The sequence below is a fragment of the Ambystoma mexicanum genome, chromosome 9 (genome assembly GCF_040938575.1).
Source record: "Ambystoma mexicanum isolate Mex_15411 chromosome 9, UKY_AmexF1_1, whole genome shotgun sequence".
NCBI lineage: Eukaryota > Metazoa > Chordata > Amphibia > Caudata > Ambystomatidae > Ambystoma > Ambystoma mexicanum.
Genome location: NC_090931.1, coordinates 548866246 through 548892987, shown reverse-complemented (window position 1 = coordinate 548892987; position 26742 = coordinate 548866246). Strand labels below are relative to the sequence as shown.

General features: G+C 46.8%; 1 protein-coding gene across 2 annotated transcripts in view; it reads left to right on the top strand.

Annotated features, from left to right (window-relative positions):
• CLTC (clathrin heavy chain) overlaps positions 1-26742 on the top strand; it is a 1506669-nt gene that overhangs the window by 122739 nt on the left and 1357188 nt on the right. For both annotated transcript variants that reach the window (XM_069615119.1, XM_069615118.1), the window contains exon 2: positions 11723-11930. In XM_069615119.1, the coding sequence (XP_069471220.1) occupies positions 11723-11930 (208 nt within the window). The remainder of the gene's footprint in view (positions 1-11722; positions 11931-26742) is intronic.

Sequence of the window (26742 nt, the reverse complement as noted above, 5' to 3'; positions counted from 1 at the left end):
CACCGCCGTTGTTGACTCTCCTCTCCGTCTGAACCTTTTTATTTCTACAGTAAGGGTCTGCCTTAGTTTGGCCGTGGCACGGCTATTCGTTCTTCGTTGGAGCTGTCCCTCTGTTAATTCCTTTGTTCCCTTCCAGCCGCCATCTTGTTCAATCGATCCAATACCGCAGCTCATAGTTCACGTCTGGTGCTGCGATTTTCACTGTTGCAACCATTATATGCAGCAAACATTCATACTTCTGTAGTTTCTAGTTTCCCTGTCAGTTGCCTCAAGGCAAGTTTAAACATCAGGATCACAAAAGGATCTGCAGGAGCACCTCGGGGACAACGTCCTATTCCGTGGCCACACCCCTCCTAGTATTTGCATCTTTATGGATAATCTGAGTGCCTTTCTTAATTAAAATTGCCACACCATTGTGTTCCGTCTGCTTGACTGGCTAATACTTCACCTACCCAATACATTTTCAATTTCATGGACTCTTGTAGGGATAAGTAGGTCTCCTGTAAGCATGTAATGGTTGATTTGAATCTATTAATGTGAGCTAAAAGCTTTTCTCTCTTAATTGGATTATTAGGACCCTTAACATTCCAGGTCCTACATCTTAAGGTCATGGTTTAAAAAGAGATCACAATAATATTTGTTTCAAACCAAGAAACCTCACGTAAAACCAGTATGTAATATATAACAGAACAGAGATCATGCTGTTTAGACTAAAATAAAGAGCAACCATTGCAACAACTGACCACAGGGTGCTGTGAAAAGATAGTTAGGATTATATTCAAAATGAATTCACCCATCTGCTATGGGAAAAAAACAGCTATGGTTAATAACAAAAGCAAAAAGGTTGCAATGTCGGGTGCAAAAGGTGTGTAAGCGCATACAAAAGTGAACGAAATGGCAATAGTCTTTAATTTGATCCGTTTCCTGAGGGGAAAATGTTGAGTAGATTCTTAATGAGCTAACATAGGATGAAGGCTAAAGAGAAGACATCACATCAGGTGTGCCTAGTGACCCCGCCGTCCATTGCTTCTATTTTTTGAAGTCTTATGAAGTTCTTTAATTTTGATCGGATCTTGGAATAAAGAGGTTTTGCTATTAATGCTGACTTTAAAACAACACAGGCGTATCGGGCCATATCTTGCATTGTATTGCTTGAGCGCAGGGCAACAGACAGGATAATAATTCTTCTTTGTGCAGTAGTTTTAGATGCTTCCTGTGAGATGAAAATCCTATGCACATTCTATACTAGGTTGTCGATTCCTTTAGCTTTTTGTAAGATCAACTGAAGTTGTGTAATTTCATGAAGTAGAAATGATTGTCCAAGGCACATTTTTTTATTGATTTTTTTTGGTCTGGATCTGTTTTTCTGTGCCCAATTCTTTGTGCCCTTGTATGAATACATATTTAGGATGTTAGGCAAGGTCTTCTTAAGGAACAGGACAACATCTTCTCCCTATGGAAATCCAAAAACGCGAAGGTTGTTTCTGCGACTTGTTTTCCAAGTCTTCATTTTATTTTTGCAGCTTATGAATTGTTTCTTCCATATGGTCGACATGTGTGGCAATGTCTTCAGCCACGCTAATTCTTTTCTCGACTTCTTCAATCCTGCTTTCAATGTTTGCCCATCGTTAATCTATTTGTTGGAGTTTAATATTGGTGTTTTCCATAAAGGGCTCGCATGCTCTTATTTCTAGTAGAATAGTTTCCATATTGGAATCTAATGTTTGAGCAGGAGGAGGGGAATCACTTTTTGGCCTTTTTTAAAGTGGCCACTACTGGTACCAAAGCATCTTTGTTAGCAGAGCTTTTTTGCTTGGGCTTTTAGTGAAGCCATAATGAAAGGCAATTGGAGTAATCGGAAAACACCATTCAATAATTATTTTGGTCAAGTTTTGAGAACACAAGTTTGAAGATATAGGTAAATCAGCAAAAAGGTATTACTATTACCTCAACACCTCTTGGAAGTTCCAAACAATAGCTGCCAACATATGAAAATATAAACTCTCTTCACATGTAGCACTCCATTTTTATTAAGTTACATCAATGAGAGAATAACATCTAATATGAGAGACTCTCTGATAATTTGTCTCAGCAAGAGATATGGTACCTGTGGAGAGAAGATGCAGCATTTTCCTGAATTCACCTTAAATATATATTCCACTACCTTCCAGGGCGAAGCCAATAAAAAATGCATTAGAAGTCAGATTTGGCAGTGTTGTGGTTGAAAAACTATTAATGGGGCAGCGCCAAATGTCTGATGGGACCCGATGCTTCTGAGAGGAAATGCAGCGTCTGTGTTAAGAGAGCTCCGGTGCGCTAGGCCTCAGCAAAGGTTGTAGAAAGGAGCTGAAAGCTGCTTCAGTAGCTGCCGCAAATATATGGTACTGGTATGAGGTGAAATTAAGAAACTAAAGTTTAATTGCCCCAGGAACATGTTATTAAAGACAAACTGAGTGGGAGCTCTGTTTTAACTCGCCATCCCATACAGCACCTGGCCACACCCCCCGAGGAAAGGAAATTTGAAACTGCCGTCTGCTATCTGATAGCCAAACTATATAACTCGATACCAAGGGAAATAAGAACAATGGGTGGCCACCAAACATCAGAAAATGACTAAAAGTATGGCTTCAACTCACTGAGATAAACGTAGATGCACACCCCTACAAACCATACTACTGGTATAATACAGAATGGAAAACTGACAAAACTACTCAACACCCAGAGGTCATCACCCCAGAAGCCAACTAACCAAGCCCTCCTCTTTTCCACACACCCCAAAATCACGGACTACACATACCCAGAGGGCTAGTGCAACAACTCGCCAAAATACATAAACCCTTCTCTGATTATGATACAAACCCAATATCTGCAGACCAATGATTCAGACGCTGGATGCCACCCTTCAGAACACAAGCCCAGTGCACATAAAGCACAATGAAAAAGCTCACACGCCCAGATGTCAGTTTCTCCTGGTTCTGCATGCATAAACAGATGAGCACAACCTCCTACCCTATCCCATCCCTCTCTCCCTAACCAACCCTCCGTACTTCTCTTACAGGGCCACGTGAGTTTCTGGAAACCATGCAAATTGAAGCAGTGCACGGGTTAAATCAACAGCACATAAAGCAACACATCTACATATAGGGAAATAACATGTGTGACCTTCAACCTAAATTCCCGCCTTAGCAAATTCCCTTGAAGATGCAGGCGAAGGGTAATGCCAGATCAAACGGACCCCATGACAAAAGACACCCCTGGCACTACCTCTGCCCAACTGCTAGCTAGATGAGCTCACTCTACAAATCTGGGATTTTTCTAGAGCAATTTTATCCATCTCTGCATCTTGCCTCCAAGGCCATATCTATCGAGGACCGCAAATAGCCAATCCCATTGCACCGGATCAAGCGATTTGGTTGCATCCAATGAAACCAGAACCACTTCATCTCCCTCTTTTTCCACCTCATAACATGATGCAGCTTGGGAATGTTCATGGTTGTATTTCTACTGAGTATAAATCGACACTGGTGCAGATGTAACAAGTAGGGAGCGACCCTGCATAATCTAGCAGCCACTACTTTACCCAAACTTTTCATGTGCAAATTTAACTGAGATATCAGGTGATAGGAGTCTCAATATCTAGGTTCCTTGTCCTGCTTCGGAAGCACCACTATAGTGGCTTCTCGGATGGACGGAGGAAGGGTTTCCATCTTAAAGGCATATTCACAGACCTGCTTCAGTCAGATTATCATGTTATCTGCAGAAGTCTTATGAAATTCAGCTGGTAAGCCATCATTGGCAGTCTCTTCACTCCCTTTAATATTGTTGTCTGCGTTTGTGGTCTGTATTTTGCCCTGTTACCGGTTAATTAAATACCACTTGAGCCGATGCTGCCAGCCTAGACAGTTTAGCTTGGTCTGGAACATCTGTAATATCTGACTTTGAGCCATCACTACCCTTTTCATATATCTATGTAAAGTATTCATATAAAATGTCATTAATCTCCTTCTGCAGAACCGCCAGTGACCCATCTCTTTCTGCATGTGTAATGGTTTTATGTTGGGACTCCCTTTGCTGCAACCAGGCTAATCTTCCAGTCTGATATCCTTCCCCACATATTTTGCCAGTATGAGAATAGTCATGGTGGCCCAATGTCTCGTGTTTTGTTATGGTTTACTAGTGAGATCTGCTCTTTAATGATTTCCACATGCTGTTCCCCCTTCCCAGATTTAATGGATTTCTGTTGTGATTTTACATGCTTAACACAATACCCCAGTAGCCTCCACTTACCCCACATATTCCACTTACTGTAAACAGTGGAACAGATTGCAATTAGCTAATCTGTAGTCTATTCTGGAATGAGTGTTTTGAAGGTGTGAATCGAAATAATTTTAGGACCCCATTCAGTACTTTCTGCAGTTCTGTCAATTCCACATCTGAAACCGCTCGGTTTAAAGATCTCAATGCCAACGTCTTATACATGACACCAGTATCGTACCCATCAAGGTTCATATTCAACAAAGTTCCCACCCCAGTTGGGATCCAGAGATGGGGTGGGGGCAATCCACACATCACAGGGGGGCGGAGTGGGGGATCTCCACACGCATCCTGGGTGGAAAGCGGTTGGGGGGCACCAACAGGCATGCACCAACAGGATTAGTTGGTAGGGCCCCACTCATCTACCTGCATCTGCATGTTTTAAATTGGTACCACTACTTCTAGGACCATGCCTGTGCTAGACCATGCTCTCCAGTTTTCTTGTCCAACAGGAATACAATATTCAGCCTGCACAACAGTGGAACAATGAGCAAGCAGCTTGCCTGGTAGATGCAGTGCGGAGCTGCCGGAACCCAGCAATCCCAATCCCAACCGCATACAAGAAAAACATACACCAGGCGACTGAGAAACTGTTCCATCCTTAGCGATTATGCAGAGTGCTCTCCTCAAAATAAAAGCGCTCCCATCGCAACCCACAAGAACAATTCCTTGCTTAGGGGGCTGCAGAGCGGTCCCCTGCCAAACTAGTATTACAAACCCACAGACAAAATGGGACAATGCCTCAATATAGAGGCCCCCATTAATGAGCGCTTGTGGGTTTTGCATACGAAAGGGCGGGGCTGACTACCCCTTTCCTCTAACACCTCACGTGGGAAAAGGAAGGACAGTGGTTGGACCAGGGAACCTGGTGAGGGAGAAGGAGGGACCTGGAAGTTGTGGGTTGTTTGGGTGTTGTCAAGGAAGGAGGACCACTGGGCAAAGTGGCGGAAGGAGGGAGCCGAAGAGCATGGAAGAAGATTGCTGAAGGAGTGTGCAAGGTGGTGATTTGGTTGGTGGGGAAATTTGCTACTTTGGTTTCAGTGTCTGTGCATTGCGTTAGTGACATTGGTATAAGGGGGAGTAGTTAAGGAATGAGAAGGTGACTGAGGAAGATAGGGAATGTGATAGGTGTGCGAGTGGTGGAGTGGCAAAGGGGAGCGCAGGCGTGGTGAGTGGCAAAGGGGGGGGGAGTGGTGGCATGGTGAGTGGGGTAGGCTAGTGGTGTGGCAAGGCGCAGAGTGGCGGTGTGGAGAGGCAGACAATGGTGGTGAGGAGGTTGGGGTAGGGAGGTTGGTGGGAGAGGGGTGGAATACAAAGGTGCGGAAGGAAATTATCAAGCAAGGTCCAAGTGTCTAGACTGAACATGAACTGTTTACCACTTGGGATTATGGCATCCATCTTGGCAATCCCCAGACTCCCTCCACCCTAAACTATCCCTGCTGGTACCAAACTGGATTATATATTCTAAATCGGAACGATTTCTGATTGTTTTTTTTTCTTTTCCAAATATTACCATCTTCTATCCATACAATCCCAGTTATGAACTGGTTCATATGTTGAATAGAATATTGTAATTCTATCTCTTCAGATGTACATACAAAAATAATCTGGAAGTTGCAGAGAATACAGAAGGCTCTTGCACCAGTGCACTGACAACACTTTGATCTAGAATTAACAATTTTGAATGTTTGTCGTTTTGAGAGCACTTCGCTCATGGGATCGTAATCTGGCAGTTTTCCCAAATGCCACAGTTCAAGATGGGGCATAAGATAGTTCACAACAGGCAGCCATGCTTTGGAATTCTTGTCAACTGGATTCACAGACCTCTGTCGGGTGTGATGAATCCAGGGATTTGGTACATTATCGGCAAGGGGAGCCACATCCTTTATACTAGGGAGATGAACCTGCTCACTACTCCTTACCCTCTCTAGGGGTAAGGGCCAGCGTGATCTGCCTCCTCCCCCTCCTCTGGGGTACATAGAATGCTCAAGTAAGGATTCCTTCCCACCTCCCTTTACTTTAACCTCCTCAATGTTAGTTGGTTATATGGGAATTGAACATAGCAATCTGGTACAAGGACCCTTTAGGCTTGGCTTCAGACTTGTATTTTTACCTTCTCTTGATGAAGACCATGACAAATGGAACCTTTCCTTCCCTTCCCGGGAGGAAACTTACTGTAGCTGGGCACCAACTGAGGTGACCATCAGCCAGACAGCGAGAAACACTGACATACGCAGATGGAGTCGCTCCCTCACTGGAGGAGCTGAGAGCCATGCAGTTAGAGTAATGGGTGAAGACCCAAGGCAGCTCGCTGATAGCTGCTGCTTCAAGAAAGGGGGAAACCCTTACAAGATGGGAACAGCTGAGGACTGAAGTGGAACCTAAGTAAACTGGGCAAACTGGCACCTCGTCCCACCAAAGGGAGAAGCAACGCAGATCAGAGCCAAGTCAAGGACCCAGTACGCATTGGCCCAAGACCACCTCCACTATCAGTGTTGCTGTAGAGCAGGCATGCAACAGCATTCAAGGAGCAGCTGGATGGTGGGTTAGGCCACAACAGAGCCCACTCTGGGCTGAGAATATGAATACACTGCAAGGGGGCAATAGAAGTAACCGTACACACAGGATTTAGCAGGCCTGTAACCCACACTGGGTTGAAAATGCGAATACCCCAGCAGGGAGAGAAAAACAAAACAGGAGCGCAGAGCAAGCCCATAGCCCACACAGGGCTGAGAAACAGACTACCCCACAAGGGGGTGAAAGAAGGTAGAATTCAAGGTGAGCGAAACGGACTTGGAGGCTACACAAAGCTAAGACTGAACAACCCTGGAGGAATGAGTGAACTTTGTTTTTGTTGTCAATACTGACCTAGCTAGGTAAAGAGGAGCCATCCCGGGAGACAGAATAAACCAGAGTCTGTTCGGACTACCTGATGAGGCATTATCTGAACCAAAAGAACAGCTTAGACACTTAACTTTTTGGTGGTGGGTCAGAAAACCAGCCACCCCAAAGGGGAGTGACTCAATACTTGTCTGATGTTCAGATTGTATTCCTGTCTTTTCATTGTAGTAGGGCAGATCGCAGGTTACCATAGATCTGCACGGAGGACAGAGTTTGTGAGTGATCCTGACGAGCACCCATGTGTTATCTAGCAAAAGGATCCCATCATAGAGATGGGGGGTTGGAGGAGGTTTTCTTTAATAAACTATCTCAACCAAATATGTCCTTGCTCGTCTCCGATGTCTGATTTACCGCCATATGCTATTCAGAAAACTGCAGAAGATTAGGTTGTCCCTAAAGTAATTTCTACCTTATTGCTTCTTGCTCAGGTCTGGCACTGTCTTTCTTTACAGATCAGCAATGTGGTGCCATCTGGGGTGAATGTTCACGTTTTATAAATGCCAAATCAAAATCTATGCGCACCTTTAAACTGTTTTAGGACAATCTCGGAAGACCTTCCTGCATGGTGACATAGATGTCTTGTCTTAAACAAGAGAACAATGCGCAAAGCGAGAACTACATGCATGCCTGTGATTGCACTATTCGACAACCTCTGAATTTATTACGGTCTGTAAGCAGTGATTAAAACTCTCTGGTTTTACAGCAGATTGCAGCCCCTAAATTTCTTCATTCTACTGCAATGTAGGAAAAGTGGTCCTTGAGCGGTTTACTCTTGAGACTGCAAAAGAGGTTTCATTGGTTTGCAGGTTACATTTTTCTATCAAACTGTCTGTAGGGATATTTGGCATCAGAACTCAATGTGATTTTTTCAAGAGTTTAAAGAATATTACAGCCATAGAGTATTCGGTAATTTGTGCCTGTAATTCCAATCAAACTCCCTTCATGAATCCAGGAGTTTATCGAACTGAGCAGATGTCCCTGGTGAGGCGACCATTTAAATGAGTCAAACCTAATGTTTCCTAATTTCTAAATGGAGTGTCGCAAGATGGTGTAAATGGTGCGCCTTAGCTGAAAATTCCCACTCGCACTCTGAACTGAGAGCACAGTGACAGGTGACTTTGGAAGCAGTTAGCCGTAACACCTCATTAATAGCCTCTGTACTCTGGCAGCCTCTAACCCTGATCTGTGCCATACAGCTTTCCACCTTGCAAAAATACTTGTCAGGTTCTTTGTTTGTCCTAGAACCAGCTCTCAAGAATCGAGAACATCTCTCCTCGTGCCTGAGAGAAACCCAACCAGTAACGTATAAGGTAACAACTCTCGACCTGAACAGAAAGACATCCAAAGATCGCGCACCGAGTGCCCAATGTCGCTAATTAAAAAGTAAGAATGCCAACAAAGATACCATATAACAGAATGATCAAACGCACTATGGCAAAGGACTCCAAGTCAAGCCACCGACCGCGCAAAAAGCCTGGGTCACCAAAGACTTTCCGGAGGGGCTCCCGGCAAATGGACTCCCCACAACCTTCAGAGGAGAATAATCCGGTCTCCCCAACACAAATTTTGCTTTGACAATATCCAGGCCACCATTCTGGATCTGCAGCAGTTCACTGAGATAGTGGGCAGCATTTAATCCCCTTGCAAAGACTACTCCTTGCACCATACACCACCTAAGGGAGGAAGAACCATCATGAGTGGCTAGGGGGAAGCAGGCAAAACGGTACAGAGGGAGGGACATTTAAGCTCGGAACAGGAAAAGGGGGAAGGGGGTGGCTTTCAGGTCAGATCCGAGGTGGCAGGCGTAGACCAACAGACCAGCAGAAGAAAGCAGCGGATTGTGGAGGAAGTGAGGTATTGGTGCCATTTGCAAAGATACTGCAGCGCGAGTATGTCTGCTTGTGTGGCGAGTGCATTAAAAGGCCAGTTTAGTGTGGGATGTGTATGACAACAGAGCAAAAGGCAGGTGCTTGAATAGGAGCAGTGGTTGGAGGAGCAGAGTGGAGGAAGGAGGAGCAGAGCGGAGGAAGGAGGAGCAGAGCGGAGGAGGGAGAGTAGTTGTATCCTCATCGGGTGAAGGCTAGGAGTGCAACATTGGAGGGACAGCAGAATGGTGGGTGGAGTATGGTGGAGGTGAAACAGTGAGTAGGGAGGGAGAGGTATGTGTGAGCATGAGTGAAATAGATTAAATCTGGTCTCTTGCACAGTTGCAAACTGGTCTCTCTGCATGGGTTTGGGGATCCCAAACCTATATATTTAAATAAAAATGGATTCAATATCTATATATCACATGTTTGGTCTCTTTGATAGACCATTGTGAATTTGGTAGTTGAATTTTTGCATTCTGACACATATACTGTATGCAATTTCTTTTGGAAAGGTGCTCGGAGCAGTTACTGTTTAAATGAGTCTCTGTAGCAACATATGCGGGAGCTAGATTGGTGGTGCAGTGTTATTCTCTCCTCACAAAACAGGAAAAATCAAGTTAAGACTGCTTTTTGCAACCCTTCCATAACGCATAAACGTAGCTAGAAAAAAGGGATTTGGGCTTAACAAAACTAGTCCAATCATTCAACTTTAGCACTACACCAATAAGATGTTGCAAACAAATTTTATTAAGTAAATCAAATTTGTATTGTTGGGAAATTTCGGTTAACATTGTGGCGGACATGATGTAGGACTCAGATGCTGGGACATCCTATTTATCGATTTTTATTATATTGTTTTACAATTGGTCTTACCTCTCGGCTAGCTTCAAAGAAAATAACAAACTAAAGTAATGGCAAAGAACTCCAAGTGATTAGATCCCTATTCTAAGGAAAGAGTATTCTTGTCAGGATGAATCCAAAACATAGTCCCTTGACCAAATCCTATGGTAACCTACCACTTTTATAGAAAAACTAATCTGCATAAATCTAAAGGGTTTAACAACTAAAAAGATGCTTGACAGTTCCTTCGGTTCCAGGTTTTAACCCCTGGATATAAACATCTTTAGGTGCCCCTGTAATGCATAAATGTTTCAAATATAGTTGCAAATTAAATCTTGAGGCATTTCATACTTTCTCCTGACTTTCTCCTGACACAGCTGGGTGCCATTTTACTTGTTTACCCCCACTCTGAAGTGTTTTGTTTTCCCCTCCAGGGCTTTACACTTTGCCACCACTTGTTCCTCTTTTATCTGGGGTCTCTTGACTCTTGTTCCCTTCTTTTGGGGTATCTTCACTCTCGCCCCCTATCATGGGGTACCTTAACTCAAAGGGGATATGTCTCTTACGGGACTCCTTCGCTCTGGGCTCACCCCTTCTAGCCTCTTGCCCGGAGTAATTGGGTTGTCCGCAGTCCCCTCTTCACTAGGGAACTTTAGGTTGCCTAGCCCCTTTCACAGTCTAGCAGGGGCTGTGTTTGTTCCAGCTCCTCGAGCAGGCCTCTTCTCTGCCTGTGGTTTCAGCTGGGCTCTCTCAGGTTCCCTATTCAGCATAGCAGGGTAGCTAACCGACAACGGGGCAGCCTTCCTTCCCCTGCTTCAGGCTTTCCCTAAACCAGTGAGACAGAGAACCAGTCCCTAGCTAGACAACCTGCAACTGAACTGGCTCTCCTTGTCAGTCCTTTCTGCCCCTAGCCGACGACTAAATGGCTGAACTGTCTGGCTTCACCATTGGTGGAAGTAATGCTTGCATCATAGCCTCCCTCCCATGCCCTATTGAACAGTTGGAATAACAGTTGAGTCAAGTAAGCTTTCCAATGAGCTCTACTATACGAGAGCTGTGCTCCAGTTTATCCTGTTTGCTCCTCCTGGGTGGATTCTAGGTGTGGCTCTGTGTTCCTCTTGTTTTATGAAAGGTTTTATTTCATTTTCACATGCCTTTGTGGTGTTGATGTTTCATTAATTTGGATCCAATGTACACATGGTTCTTAATGGGAACTTGAACCCGGGTCTTCTACACAGGAGCTACCATTTCAACCACTGCTATTTCAGCTGTGCTGCTATTCAGTCATTTGTGATCGAAGCTGAAGCCTTTTCCTTGCAGCGGAGGAGTGGTTTTCCTCTTTCCATGCTGGCAGTGCATCTCACTGCTTGTTGCTGGCTTGAAGAGCCGCTCCTTTTCCTTTGCCGCCACAGGGATTCAGGAATATGCTGTTTGTGAGAGTCTAGGAAAAACCTTGATTCACCACATGTATAAAATACTTTAGTATTCGTTATGTAACCGAACATACTTTGTATCCATGGTGATGCAGTATGTTTAAACACTTTTCTAATATAGTAGACTTGGCATACTGTGTGTGAAAGCTATTGATAGAGGAAACCTTAGCATGTGGCTTCAATCGAAAGAATCAAAAGCCCATTTCTTTGAAAGGATTAATTGTGTGTCCGAAGCATCAATAATTCCTTAAGGGATCAAATGAGCTACCCATATAGCTTAAAATTGTTTGGTTCAATTAAAGGTTTTGTTATACTTTAATATTTGAAGTCCCATTCAAAACCTTCAATTTATGTTCGTTTTTCTAGCTCCAAAACCTTGGCATCAACCCATCGAATATTGGCTTCAGCACCCTGACCATGGAGTCTGATAAATTTATCTGCATTCGAGAGAAAGTGGGAGAACAGGCCCAAGTGGTAATCATTGACATGAATGATCCCAGTAACCCCATCCGAAGACCTATATCGGCAGATAGTGCAATCATGAACCCGGCCAGCAAAGTAATTGCACTGAAAGGTATGTAACTTTAAAAACAGATTATATTTAGGATAAATGAGGGAACAGTTATTTTCTTTGTTCATGGATACTTTTTTCTGTACCAATAAACGTTACTGGAAGTAAAAATAAACTGCGAACAAAGGTTAAAACCAGTTATTGTAAATGTTTAAAAGTTGTTGATGTGGGAATGCTCTTACATGGGGGGGATGGATGATCTACATCGAGTGTCCAAGTTCTTCAACCCTTCTGTAACTTGTGACTAAATTGGTGGCTCATCAGCTTCCGTTTGTTCTGCTCCAAGGACACTTGACACTCCAGCCTTAGTTGGAAAGAGTACCTACTTAAAAGTATGCCCTGGTTACTGCAGTCACTCCAGTCTCCAGAATGGGACTTCCCTTGGTGGCATGTAACCCAAGTTCCTTACAAGCTTCATAAAATCTGCGCATTCTTTTCGCTTATTTCAGACATGGTCAGAAAGGGAGCAAGTATTTTCATGCCTGTAAGATTACACACAAAGCTTGACATCAAATCTGCAGATGTGGGTCAACCCATCTCGTGACTGCTTTGAACTCTGCAGAGAAATACAGGAAAGGAAAAGCACCAGTGTATTGATATAAGTAACAGTGGGGAAGGGTAGGAGACAACATTCTGTAGACCCAAAGTACATGGAACGCTTTCTAAATCACTGTTGCATGGATTTGCTTATTTTTCTGTTGCATGAAAACCAGTGATCATTTTCCCAAAACATGATTATTGTATTTTTGTAAGCAGTTCGCTTATAATCCAATTTTTTCTACTCATTGCAACCTTTAAACACAATTAGAAGAGTCCCCACAAATCCTCACTGATCACAGGACAACACCAAAGCTGGTGGCATGTTATTAAAGACTCCGTTTAGCAACACTGGGAGTGAAGAGGCTGGCCTGTCCCTTTTTATACCAACGATGTTGTGGTGTACTATTTAAAATACTTGGTTATGTTCGAAGTCCCATAGATTTGTGGGATATTTTGTTGAGTTTTCACCTTACTGACTGAACAAAGAAATGATCAGCTCAGTTGTAAACTGTCCTGAATACAAGGGTGCCGTTGTAGAGCGTATTGTTTATTTTCGCATTACATTTTCCGCTAATGCTTTTCTGTTCACACTTCAATTTTAAATGGGGTTTCTATTATGCCATTTGTTTGCTTGATCACTGAATGAGCTTCCCAGTGGCTCTAAAGTGATTTAAAATGGTTATTCTACCATGTTTTTGTTCCTTTTTAACTGGGAGAATAGTTCAGGGGCTATGCTATCAAACGTAATCTGGAATGGCAAGAGGCTTATGCACAGCCTTCATAAATTGAGGAGGAGCTGGCACGGGCAGGGTTCCCTCCCAAACCTCTAAGATTATAATTGGGCTGTGTCACAGATGGCACAAGAATTACTCCAAACCTCAGATGGTTAAAGTATTTGTATTCCCTACGGCCTGCTTTCCTTTCGCTCATCCTGAATAGCACCTCCTCCCTAACCCATGTGTCCCTGATCCCAGGTTAGCATATATTGAATATACACTCCTACTGTCTAAGTTCTACCTTGAAATGAATGTGAGAACCTAAAGGTAGGATGCCTTTTCTCGCTGGACTAGGACTGTCTCTACTCTATCCACTGGTTTGTGTTCTACAGGGATTGTAGTTGTGCCTTACAGACGCCCTGCTTGAGTCGATAATCTGTCTACCATCATCACGTTCTCCTCTCCCTCTTCTTACCTCTCACTAGTCTTCAACTCCACTTGCCTCTACTCTCTTCCCCTCCAAAGTTTCTCATTCCTTCTAGGCCTCGCCTCCTCCCTTGGTTTTCTAATCCCTTCTCTGCACAGCTACAACTCCACCCAATTCCTCTTATCACAGTCGCATACAATTCACAATCACTCCTTACACTATCTCCTCCAACCAAGCCATCGCACCGCAGTACTTCTTGCACTCACTAACCAATACCTCTCCTCCAGCTATTGCTGCCACGCTTGGCTGCTCCCTCCTCTTGCTGGTCTCTTGATATGGCACCTCTTCTGACTTCACCTGAACAACTCACAACTGCCTGCTTCCTGCCTTTTTTGTTTTCCCCCTCTTGACAGTGGTTTACTTCCCCTGCGCAATCTAGCTCTGATTTTCCTGCTATGGTTGTGACCCAATCAGCAGAGCTGTTAAATAGAAGGCTACGTCCCGCCTCTTTTAACGACGCAGACTCATTATGTAATAGACTCGTTATGTAATAATTATGGTGCGTGAGGTGTTCATGTTGAAGGGCTTGATTCTGTGCCCCACCCAAGCCGCTCCCCCGGTAAGTACATTCTGAGTGAGGGAGGACTGGGGGGCGGGGAGAGAGGGTTATGGCCCCATTGTTGGTCCCTGGTGGCCTAAATAATGAACCACCAGCTGCACTGTATTGCTACTGGTGCTGATGAGCCTTATATTGCCTGGTCGCTGACGTGTAGTTGCTGCTCTGCCGGTTCACACTGTAGCTGCTGGATTTCTTCTTTCAGGCACATGATTCCAGTGGTGCGGTATGCTGGAGGGTTTCCTCTGCTTATTCAGGTCCAGATCTGACCGTTTGTGGACCACGTGTGACGCTGGTGGGCTTCACTCTTTTGGAACTGATTGTTTAGGGCAGTGACCTGGAACCTGTAGCTCCACAGATGTTTTTGACTCATACTCCCATTATCCCAGTGCTCATGACAACTATTAGATTTGTTGGGCACTTCCCTGATTTACTACAGTGAAATGCTGCCCTGTACTTTTGGCGATCTGGCATCTGAAGTATTTAATGCGTTGCCCTACCGAATGGCTTTTAAATCCTCTAGGTTTTTACACAATTTCTCAGGAAATGTGTACTGTAAATTACACCCAGCCATCAATCTTGAGAAGTTTCTTCAGTCTTGCGTGCTTAGTTTCTTGAACTATTTTGGGTTGGTGGCAATGGGGGAGCCATTTAAACGGCTTTCAGAATCCTCCTACTACCACTACTATTCTGTAACTTTTCATAGGCCCCACCATGCGGTCCTAAAGTGGTATATTTGAATCTAAATTGGCCCACAGTCTGGGTTTGATACCCCTGTTCTACATCAAATAAATCTGATCTTTTAGAAGCTTTAGTCTTAGTCAATGCCGAAAAACCCATTTTATTTTGAATGTTGGTTTTGTAAATTTGGCTTTGGTGGTGGTTTTCCGTCTGTGGTATGGCTCTTATGCATCATACCCACAGGTTAAATTTCCATAAATAGCATCTTGCCATAAGATTTTACATTGACCATAGGTACGAGTGAAGCACTCTAATTTGTGGTGGTGGTTTGATTGCATAGAGGTAAGTAGCATGGAAATATGGGACTTGCCTTCTATCATTGCTTCTCTTTATTCAGATGACCCGTTTTATGGGTCTAAGATCCGATGACCAATACCCACCTGGAAGAGGTATCCATATTTGGAATTCTGTTACAAAGTCGACTTCCTCTTGGAGAATCCTTGTCCTATTACAGAAGTGCTACAAATCCCAGACTGTCTGATACCTCAGACTGCATCATAGCAGTACGCAGATGACCACCTACATTTGCACGTACCTTCTCTAGAGTACTGTGTAAATGGATGACTAGTACTGCCCATCTCCCACGGTCTGGATTACTGGCCTTAAATAGTAATGATCCCAAAATTGCTAATCTTGTATTTGAACATATTCTAATTAGATTTCCCTAATTTCTTTTCACTGGCTACCAGTGGCTGCTAGAATCAAATTCAAGACCCCATGCATCATCCATATGGCTTTCTGGGGCCTGGGACCTCGCAACCTCCAACTCTCTAAATATCTCCATTCTAGAGCCCTTCACTCTGCTAGCTCCAACTCTCTGCAACCCAGACACTTCTCTAATCAAAGAGTGGGTGGTAGATCTCTCTCCTCTGCAGGAACCTCCCTTGAATTCTCGCTCTGCCCCTCAGGCTTGAGCCGGACCACCTCAAGTTCCGAAAGCTCCTCAAGACCTTCCTTTTCTCCTCTTCCTTCAGTCCCCCCCATCCCTGCTAATTACCCCATTCTACCTATTTGACTGGGTAGCTGGTTCCCTCAGAGTACCACATGGATCCAGCCCCCCGACCCCCAAAGTACCTTCACTTCCTGGCAATTGCCCTCTGGCCTCCCTGTTTCCTCACCCATTTCCCTCCCACCTTAGCACTTATTGCAGACGGCACTTCTCTCACCCCTCTTTCTCCATAGCACTTCTTGTTCTGCACTTGCACATCTTAATGTCCCAAGGACTGGTCGGACCATTTTTGTTTTTCCCACTGTTCCCTTCCCGTTTGTCTTGTGGCCTGTTGAAACGCCCTGTTGTATAAGTGCCTTATAAATAACCAATACACATTTTTTAAAAAGCATTCTTTGCTACACTCTGGGCTATATTACCTGGAAACTGACATGGGATCATACACAGTAATGGATCAGCTGTGACAATTTAAAGCTGTATGAAGTGTGACAGTGCTCAAGGAGTCGCAAGACAAATCAAATACTTTTTCAGTTTTTTATTACATAACTAGGTTTTTCAAATGCAGATAATTTGTCTTGAACGTGTGGGTCCCTGTGCACCTACCCTCCTCTTTTTGAGGAGGCTCTCGGCTCCCTGGCCCAGTCTTCATATTCCAACTGGTCTAATTGCATACCCAGCTCACGTGTGAGTATGTCTACTGTCTGTTCCATCCTTTCCCTAGGGTTGGCCCAAATGCTTTGGCACCATCAGGGAATTCCTAGGTGGCCTAGAGGGGTAGTCCGATTGTCCTTGTCTCCTTTTCCTCTAGATGAGTCTCTTAAACTTTTCCCCACTCACCAGTACCCTCTGTCTGTCTTTCTAGACTGTTTCCTTGTCTTCTCCCTCGCACTCTCTTCCTTCTCTGGTCTACAGCCATTTCAATCCTCCCTACATTGCCTCCAATTCTACTCCCCCCCCCCCCACCCTCCTACCTCACTTTCCCCCTCATACATGCACTCCTACTCTCAAATCCCCCTTCTGCTATCCCTTCAATCACACACGCACACCTTGTCCCAAACCCTTACCTTCAGTCATTCCAAATACTCTAGAATTCTCCTCAGGCCTCTTTTGGCTTCTCTGTGTCTCTTTCCAACTCAGCTGACTTCACCTGCCACTGTCAACAGACTGTTTATGGTGCTTCCCTCTACCCCCATTGAGTCAGGGGAGCAGCTGGGTCAGGTAACCAATCTGTCTGAGCCATTTTATGGGGTGGGACTTCCCTGAAAATCTTTATAATGGCACTTAGCCCAGCCCTGTTTTCCATCTCCCATTTTTTTTCCATGTGTCTGTCGTTTGTTCTGTTGCACCGCAGTCCCCCCAAGCCCTGTACCTATACTCACTAAGTCGGTGGTCTAGCAAGGTTTATGGAGTGTTCCGAGGGCCCTCTCATAATTGATGGACACTCTTGCTATTCCCTGCTCTACCACAGCTGCCCCATTCTTCCCCCGTAGCCATGCTGTGGTTTGTCGGATAGTTGTTGGGTCTCCCATTCATTCCTGAATGGGAAGCATAGATTGTTTCTATTTGAGTTACTAGATTGTTCCTCCTGTTTCAAGCCGTGTGGTCCATTGGGCCCATGGGCACTGTGGTAGTTTTTCTCAGAATTATGATGCTTCCCAGGAACTATTACCCATCCCAGGTGTCTTGGGGCTTGGGGGCCGGGGTCCATCGCATTGTGGTTGCTGCCGTCTTTTGAGAATCACATGGAAGAGAAAGACTTGGCCAGGACAGAAGCTGATGGGAATTGCGTTGGAGGAAGAGTCACCAGTGTGTGTACATGGCACCAGGCTGGATACGGGGCTCCCCCTCCCAGCCCCCCTCTGTGGAAGCTGTCTCTCGCATTGCCCTAGTAGGCCCCTACCACAGTATGTGAGGGGGCTGGGAAGCGACAGGTGCTTTAACAGTGTCGATCCTGTCCTACAAAGGAGTGGGCTGGCTTTGTCTTGGATCTTTAACTTGATTATCTAATGATGCAACTGCAATATGCATACTAATGGTATCAAAAATAGCCTACCTCCTTATCTCACTTGAGGAGGCTCTCGCCTCCCTGGCCCAGTCTTCATATTCCAACTGGTCTAATTGCATACCCAACTCACGTGTGAGTATGTCTACTGTCTGGTCCATTCTTTCCCTAGGGTTGGCCCAAATGCTTTGGCTGCCTCCTGACACCATCAGGGAATTCCTAGGTGGCCTAGAGTAGTAGCCTACTCGCTTTCGGTCCGGGCACTTCAGCGTCGTCTTCATAGGTGGGAGGAAATCTTCCAGAAGGCTACTCCATCGCATTTCCAACTATTCATTGACTGAAAGAATAGACGCCCGGTAAGCTCTTTACTTTTCAGGGTACCCCGGACGGGGGACTCCTTCCCGGGGTCCTCCAGGTCCGGGAGGGGCTTCAAAAGCATTGCTACCGGGGTTATCCCTGAGGTGCCTTTAGGCCCAATAGGCGTACTTGGGTTCTCTCTGAGGATCTCCACGAGGGGCCTTCCTGTACCAGTTCACGATCCGAGGTTCACCGATCAGGTGCTAAGAGCCAGCCTAGTCGTGCTGAGGCGTTTGGTTCGCTCCTAGGTCTCCTTGTTAGGAGCTTCTTGCACAGCCACGGGGGTGTGCCCTGTTAAGCTTTTCTGTATCGAACTATGGTTCGAGCCCCTCTCCGGGGAGCTATTAAGACCGGACTCTGTTCCGAGGTTCCTCTTCACGAGGCTAAGGTGTGTACCAACAGAACTGAGAGACCTGTTGTCTGTGAGGTGGATGCCTCATCTTTCACACGCTTGCTGTTACCGTTCTGTTGAGGGGGCACATGGAGAGGTCGTCCTGTTACCGGCTTTGCTGAGGTGCCTCCTTTTGGAGGCTAATTTAAGGGACGGGGATGTCCAGTAAACATCCAAGGCCCCATGGTACCGGCTCTGCCGAGGTTCCTTGTGTCGAGACAAACATTTCAGTCAAGTCCCCTGACCAGTCTGTGGAGTCAGCCGCCTCATTGTATGTGACGCAGTTCTCCTTAGATGTTCATAAAATGGCAGGCCGTCCGGTGGGGTCTACGGTGGCTATTTTGGTTTCTTCCCTCACAACCACGCTGTCGTTGGCGGGTGCTGGGAAACTTCTTTTTGGTGGACAACCTTTTCCACGTGACATTGTGAATCCGTTCCGCCCTGCCTATGACTGGCATGCTCGGATGCCACTACCACATTCGGTCTCGCTTCCTCCTACAGCTGCCCCATTGGTCTATGCAGACCTGGTTGCTGGCAGGCCCTCTTGGCAGCCCTCTTCACTGCGTTCGTCGGGTTATGATCCTCATGAGGCCTCTGCCCACTCCAGCGACTAAGGTCTCGGCAGAGGATGCCTTTTTTTGGGAAATTTCATAGTCTAATGCACTCTGATCCCATGAGAGAGTACTTCAAGGGCCTCTTTCAAGAAATCTGCCATCAGACTCCTTTGCCTGCCCCAACAGTTCCTGTCACGGCGCCTGTTGCTCCGGCGGCAGCACCTCCTCTGCCTCCATTGTCACTGGTGGACAAGTCCTCAGCAGAGCGCAATGTCAATCTGACGCGTCGTAGTCGGGGGACCCGGATGCTTTAGACGCCACCTTGGCAGATAAGGATAGCGAAGACCAGCCCCGTTCAGAGCATTTCACAACCGGCTACTGGACATGCCACTCCCGAACATACCAGTGCCTGAGGCACCCGCTCCGCAGGAAGGGATGCTATCGGGGGGCACTAACCTTGTCTCCATAGGAGCGCAACAGCCTGTTCCTCCAGAGGGACGTCCTGGCCGAGGCCCGTAAGATCTGTGATCAGCCCCATACCGGGCTACACATAGGATTGATGCCCGTTACAGGCTTCACACCTCCGAGGAAGTAGCCTTGGCACGATGTCCGCTCCCGTCCTAGACGGTGGTAGAGGCCGCTACTCTGCAATCTAAGCCGGCCTCTGCGACTTCTGCAGCTGCGGCCCAGGTTCTGTCCAAGTTGGACAAATTGCTAGATTCCTTGGGCAAGAAGATTTTTGTCAACTAGGCGCTGCAGTTGCGTCAGGTAACACTAGGCTCATTTTAGCAGTGGCAAATATGAAACTGTGGAGAGATTTGGCTGACTGCCAAGATTTCATTCCGGCAGAAAAATTGGAAGACTTCAAGGGCGGTCTGCCAGACGCCAACAATGTTGGCGCAGGATATACTGGAGGCTGCTGCGCACCATGTCGACACTTCGGCTCGAGGCCTGATGCTGGGGGTGGGCACTTCTCGGCAAGCTTGGCTTCATGCAACAAAGTTTTTGAAGGAGGTCCAAGATAAAGTTCTGGGTCTGCCTTTTGATGGCAAAGAGCCATTTCATTCTTCGACGGATGACGAGCTCACCAAGACTAAGGCCAGCACGCAAATTGCCAAGTCTGTCTGTGCTAGTGAAAGCCCCAGTCAACGCTCGGAGATCTGGCTCCCAGCCTCGGTCCTCCTCCGGCTTCAGAGGGTTCCAAGACCGCTAGTCTCGTAGGACTGACCCACTAAGAGGTAACTCCCGTCGGAGACAGCAACAAGGCCGGTTTTTCCTCTGACTGCCAGCCCTGAAGTGGAGGCTGAAGACAAACTGCCGAAAAGTCTGCAAAATGCTCGCACGAGACTCCGGTGGGAGGACAAATCTCGTCTCATCTGGAGGCATGGCAAACCGTCACTGATGACCGGTGGGCTTTGCCCATCGCTCGGACGGGCTTCCACTTGCCCCTACCCCACCCTTCAATCCTCCTTTTCAGCAGTCGGACGCTGTTAGGTAAGATTTCCACAGAGCTGGTAAATCTTCCTTTCCTGGTTCAACTCCAGAACCATTTGCTTTTCTAGTGGGATATTTTTCATTAATACCTCAGTGAGTGGGAACCGTTTTCCACACTCGCCTGACTTTAACTCTTTTTATGGGTGTCATTTTTAAGACTCCGTAGTGTCTTTTTAAAGTTATCATTTCTAACAACTTATTGGTAATAAGTGTCTGTTGTTGCTGGGTTGCCCTAGGGGCTCCCCATTTAACTTTCTTGTGCTAACCTTGTGTGAACTACAGTTCCCAAGGGTAGAAAGGATCTTTGGATCCCATTTACATTTTATTCTGTGAAACCAGCACACCCCACCTTATGTGGAGTGCTGGGGAGATGCAATGTATCCCCTTTCACATTTTAAACTAACAATTCTGTTACAGTAACAAGCTTACCTTTAATGGCTGGTGGCAGGGATACCTTTTACTAATTTGGCGCACCTTTACCGCGGGCTGTAATCACAGCTGCAGTAAAGGCACCTAAAGGTGCTCATTTTACCAAAATGGCCCCTGTCTTCTTTTTCTGCTATTTTAGTGTTTCTTGTCGTTTCTTGTTCCTTCGCCTGACATCCAGGGCGGGAAATTCCTTTGCATTTTGTCTTTGCGGGTGTCCCCTGGACACCCCGTCCAGGCTCCAGTCAGTCTGTAAGCACAGGAAGTGGGGGAGGAGTCCAAAACTTCCCCCTCCTTTGTCTTAGGCCTTCCTTCAACTGGGTCAAATCCCAGTGGGGGGGGTTGGCTGTCCTGATTGGACAGCCAGATGCCCCTTTCTTGTAAAATGCGGGGAGAGAGTGCAGAGGTTGTGTTGCAGTTCCTGATAAATACTGGAAACCTGGAAGCTGAAGTCCTGTCGACCACTGAACAGAAAACCGAAGAGGATGACGAAGGAAAAGCTGCGGGAATGATTTCCAGCGTCCGGAGAGCCTGCTGTGTAACCGGAGCCTGCTGCAGCCCTTCCTTCTGATCAACCTGGGGTCTCCAAAAGCGACGACCCAGAGCCTAGTGAAACCCACTAGACTAAAGACCTGCATTTTGAGCCATCCCACGGGTTGCTGCGACCTTGCGTTCTTGCAATACCCCAATACCCTGGGACCTCCAGCCACTGTGCGGTGCAGGGTCTTACGAATTCCGAATCTCTCTGAAACTTTGTGGGCATCCTGGTGTATCTCCAGAGACACAAATCGAGTCCAAAAAGTCCCCTCACAAGAGTGCTGGACCTCTTAAACGACGAGAATTCAATCACGACTGTCTTTTTCTGTGCTCCTTGAAAAGGCGCCAAACCCGCAGAACCGTATTCAGCCACAAGAGAAATCTTGCCTAGAGCCTTCTTCATCGATCCCTGCTGCAAAGTTCCTTTGAAGGGATTGTGTCCTCCGACGTATTCCTTATCTTAGATATCTCTTTCCAGAATGTTCTCTCTAGAGGGCGCTGGGCATCGACGTCCGCCGAGTCGATGTCCCTCGACAGCCGCCGTGTCGACGTCATCCTGCCTATAAAGGCCACGCGCAGCGTCCGTTGCTCAGTTCCGTTTTTCCGCGCTTACTCAGTGCCTCGGAATATCAATGCTCAGTTTCGTAGATAATTATTCAATTTTCCTCGAGATATTCGCTCCATACTCGATGGCTTCCTCATCTGAACCGACGACCCCTCGGTCCGGTTTTAAAAAATGCTGAGACTGCGGAAAAAAGATGTCGCTGACGGACCCTCACAGGGTCTGTCTGTGGTGTTTGGGAGCTGAACACCATTGTTCGGAGTGCGAGGACTGTATGTCCATGAGAGCTAAGGCCCTGAAGGAGCATAGGGGGAAGCTGGAAAAAGGAAAGACTTCTAAAGCTTCTTCTTCCTCGACGAAGTCGAGACATTCGTCTCCTCGTCACCATTCGCGCTCCAGGTCTCGAAGCGGGTCCCATCACTCCTCGCGATCGAAGCACTCGAAAAGGAGATGCCGAAGATCCCCTTCTTCGTCCTCTTCCTCTGTTTCACCTAAGAGAATCCCTTGCTCCACGAAACATAGTTCCCGGGCTGAATGGGAGGAATTCCGAAAAAATATGATGAGCGTCTTCGAGAAAGCAGCCTCGACCCCATCGAAGACTGCTGAGAGCGATGCTTTGGTCAAAAGACCCAAAGGTCCAAAACGCCGCGAGTCAAGCACCCGGTGAAGGAAGCTTCTCGAGCGCGTCACGAACCCTCGAGTAAAGCAAAGACCTCGAATCCTTCTTCAAAGTTTCCGTCGACGCCGAGGTCGGTGTCTTCGACGCCGTTGTCGAAGGGACCTTCGACACACGGGTCTGTCGACTCGACGCCATCCTCGACACCGGCGTCAACGCCAAGGAAAGTCACGGTTGCGGCGCACCCAGTGGCTATTCCCAGGTCTTCGATGACGATGTCGATATCCTCAAGCAGAATTCCGATTCTATCGAGGACCTCGAGGCCTCCACCTTTTGTTTTCGACGCCACGTTCGAAGCCTTCGGCGTCGACGACATCAACGTTTTCGAGGCCGATTACAACAAGTTTGGCACCCTCTGCCTTGGAGATGGGTTTCACACCCTTTGTGAGTTCAGACCAATTGAGAACAATGTCCTCAATTATGGAAGAGGGAGAACTGTCTGACCAAGAAGAGACATTTCAGTTGCAGGGATCTGCAACCCCAGTTCGAGGAGTTATCCTCAGAGGAACGCAGATTAAAGGAACTCCATGATTCCTTACATGAGGCAAGTGGTTTAGACCCTTCCCCAGAGGTGAAGTTCGCTAGGCCAGACCCGGGGGAGCATGCTGAAACCCCTTATAGAGCCTTAATGGCCAGGATTACAGAATTTATGGGGTGGTCAACACCTTCACAGGCTTTCCAACAGGATGACCTCACGGATATTCTTGATAAAGGTCCACAGGAGGATCCTGTAGTAACTTTTCATAAAGCTCTTCAAAGAAAAATAATGACGAACTGGGAAACCCCAGATGTCGTCCCGCCAGTAAATAAAAAACTGTCTACTAAATACAGGGTATCTTCTGCAGACCCTGACTTTTTGTCCAAACACCCATCCCCAGAAAGTCTGGTGGTACAGGCAGCATCTTCTACTGACATCGACTGCTTACCCTACCGTCCCACAGGACAGGGACGATAAAAAATACGATGCTATGGCTAAGAAAGTCTTTTCGGCATGTAGCATGGCGTTAAAATCTATTAATGCTACTTGCACCCTTGCTCGATTTAGCCATACACTTTGGGAGTGTGCTTCTACAGTGGTTGACTGCATCCCGGAGGGAGAAGAAAGGGAGGCGTTCCTAAATATCAAAGGACGGTAAAGACGCTATGTGCGAATCCCTCCAGACGGGCATTGATTCTGCTGACAGTATCAGCAGAGCAATGGCGGCAAGTACAACAACCAGGAGATTTGCTTGGTTGAGAGTCTGGTTTTGCCCCAGATGTGCAAGCCAGGCTCTTGAACATGCCATTTGATGGCTCTTCTTTGTTTGGAAAAAAGGCGGATGACAGTTTAGAAAAACTGCAAACATCAAAGGCAGCAGCAAAATCCCTAGGCGCTGCAATCCGTCAGACACCTTTTCGTCCCACAGGAACCTCTGCGAGAGGCAAGTCCTTTCGCTTCTACTCCGCATTCGGAAGAGGTAGAGGACGACCGGCTCAAAGGGGACAAAGAAGAACTACCCGAGGTAGACGGGGTAGATATTCAAAAGCCACAGCAACAGCAGGTGCCTCTTTACCATCGGCATCTGCATCAGCCGCCCCAAAACCACTCTGAGGACTTCCCTCACAAGACACCTGTAGGAGGCAGGTTAACTCAACATCTGGCGGAATGGCAGGCTATCACGTCAGATGCTTGGGCATTGGAGACGGTTGCACAAGGTTACTGCCTGCCTCTCCTACGCATACCTCGGTCATCCACCGGGGATCAGCTCTCAAAAAGCTCCAGATACGCTCCTCTTGCAGGAAATTTTAGACCTGCTAGAGAAAGGTGCCATAGAACCGGTACCTGTAGCGGAGAGGAACAAGAGCTGGGACTCCCCTTACTTTCTCATACCAAAGAAAGACGGAGGACTGAGACCCATCTTGGACTTGCGAGAATTGAACAAATTCCTCAGGAAAGACAAATTCAAGATGGTAACTCTCTCTCAGATCCTTCAGGCCCTTCAGTTCCAGGACTGGTTGGTATCTCTGGACCTTCAGGACGCTTATATCCATGTGCCAATCCATCTCACACAGGAAATACCTGAGGTTCGCAATTGGCAACTCTCATTATCAATTTCGAGTGCTGCCATTTGGGCTGACCTCCGCCCCGAGGGTCTTCACCAAGTTAATGTCGGTAGTGGCTGCAAGTCTAAGGAGGGAAGGGATTCACATCTACCCCTACCTGGACGATTGGTTGATCAGAGCTGTATCTTCGGAACAAGCTCAGATCCAGCTAGATCATGTTTGCCACTCCCTGATACCATCGAAGAGACTCCAGTTCATCGGAGCGATCCTGGACACTTCCCTGGGAAAAGCCTCGCCACCAGAGGTGAGGGCTCAAGATATTCTATAGATGGTCACCAAGTTTCAAAATGCCCAACGTCTCCCAGCCTTCGACTTTTTGAGGTTGCTAGGCCTCATGGCATCCTGCATTTTCCTAGTGCCATAGGCTCGCCTGAGAATGAGATCTCTCCAGTGGGCACTGAGAACTGAGTGGTCGCAATTCTCAGGGAGAATGACAGATCTTCTTCAGGTTCCCGACAGGGTGGCTCGAGACCTTCAGTGGTGGGCCTGTCAGGAGAACATTCTGAAAGGAGAGCCGTTTTGGCAACCTTGGCCGGAGATAACAGTAGTCACGGATGCCTCACTCACGGGGTGGGGAGCCCACGCCAACGACTGGACCATCAGCGGTCGTTGGTCTCCATCGGAGTCCAGACTACATATGAACCTGTTAGAGCTGAGGGCCATCAGACTTGCGCTGATGGCTTTTCTGCCATCTGTACAAGGAAAGAATGTCCTGATAATGACTGACAACACAGTGGCCATGCATTACCTCAACAAAAGAGGAGGCGTAGGATCACTATATCTGTGCAGAGAGGCGATGCAGCTCTGGTTTTGGGCAATCCAAGAAGGAATCTCTCTATCGGCAGTTCACCGAGCCGGAGAGAAGAACTTGACAGCGGACGCTCTGAGCAGGCCGAGCACAGTCTCCTACGAGTGGGAACTAGCTCAGGAAGTCCTTCAAGAGATCTTTGCCATTTGGGGAACCCCTCAGGTGGATCTGTTCGCCACCAGTGTCAACAGGCAGTGTGATCTGTTCTGTTCAAGGGAATTTCCCCCGAGAGGAGCTCTGGGAGACGCGTTCATAGTGGACTGGGAGTTTCCACTCCTGTACGTGTTTCCACCAGTCCGTCATTCCTCAAATGATCAGGAGGTTGAGAAGATTCCGGAACACCATGATCCTAATTGCCCCGGATTGGGCCAGGAGAACGTGGTACCCGGACCTTCTAGACTTGTCCATCTGCCCTCCAATTCGACTTCCACTCAGAGAGAATCTGCTCTCACAGAAGGGAGGTCAGGTTCTCCATCCAGACATCAAAACCCTCAACCTTCACGCTTGGCTTCTGAAAGGCTGAGATACAAGGATTAGGACCTTCCTGATGACGACATGGAGGTGTTGCTTTCGGCCAGAAGGCCAGCAACAAAATCTTTATACCGCTGCCGTTGGAACAGATTTTGCAGCTGGTGTACGGAAAAGAATATCGATCCCTTTTCATGTGGTACACCAATGGTTTTGTCCTTCCTACTTTATTTAGCGAATTCAGGCCTTCAAGTTTGCATCATCGAGGGCTATCTCGCAGCGCTATCCATCTTTAAGCGCACTGCGGAAGAACCATACTATTTCAAGTTACCCTTGGTAATAGTTTCTAAAGGGGTTAACTAACGTTTATCCCCCAAGACCATTCCAGGTTCCCCTATGGGATTTGAATTTAGTCCCAACTTTCCTGATGGGCACACCTTTCGAACCA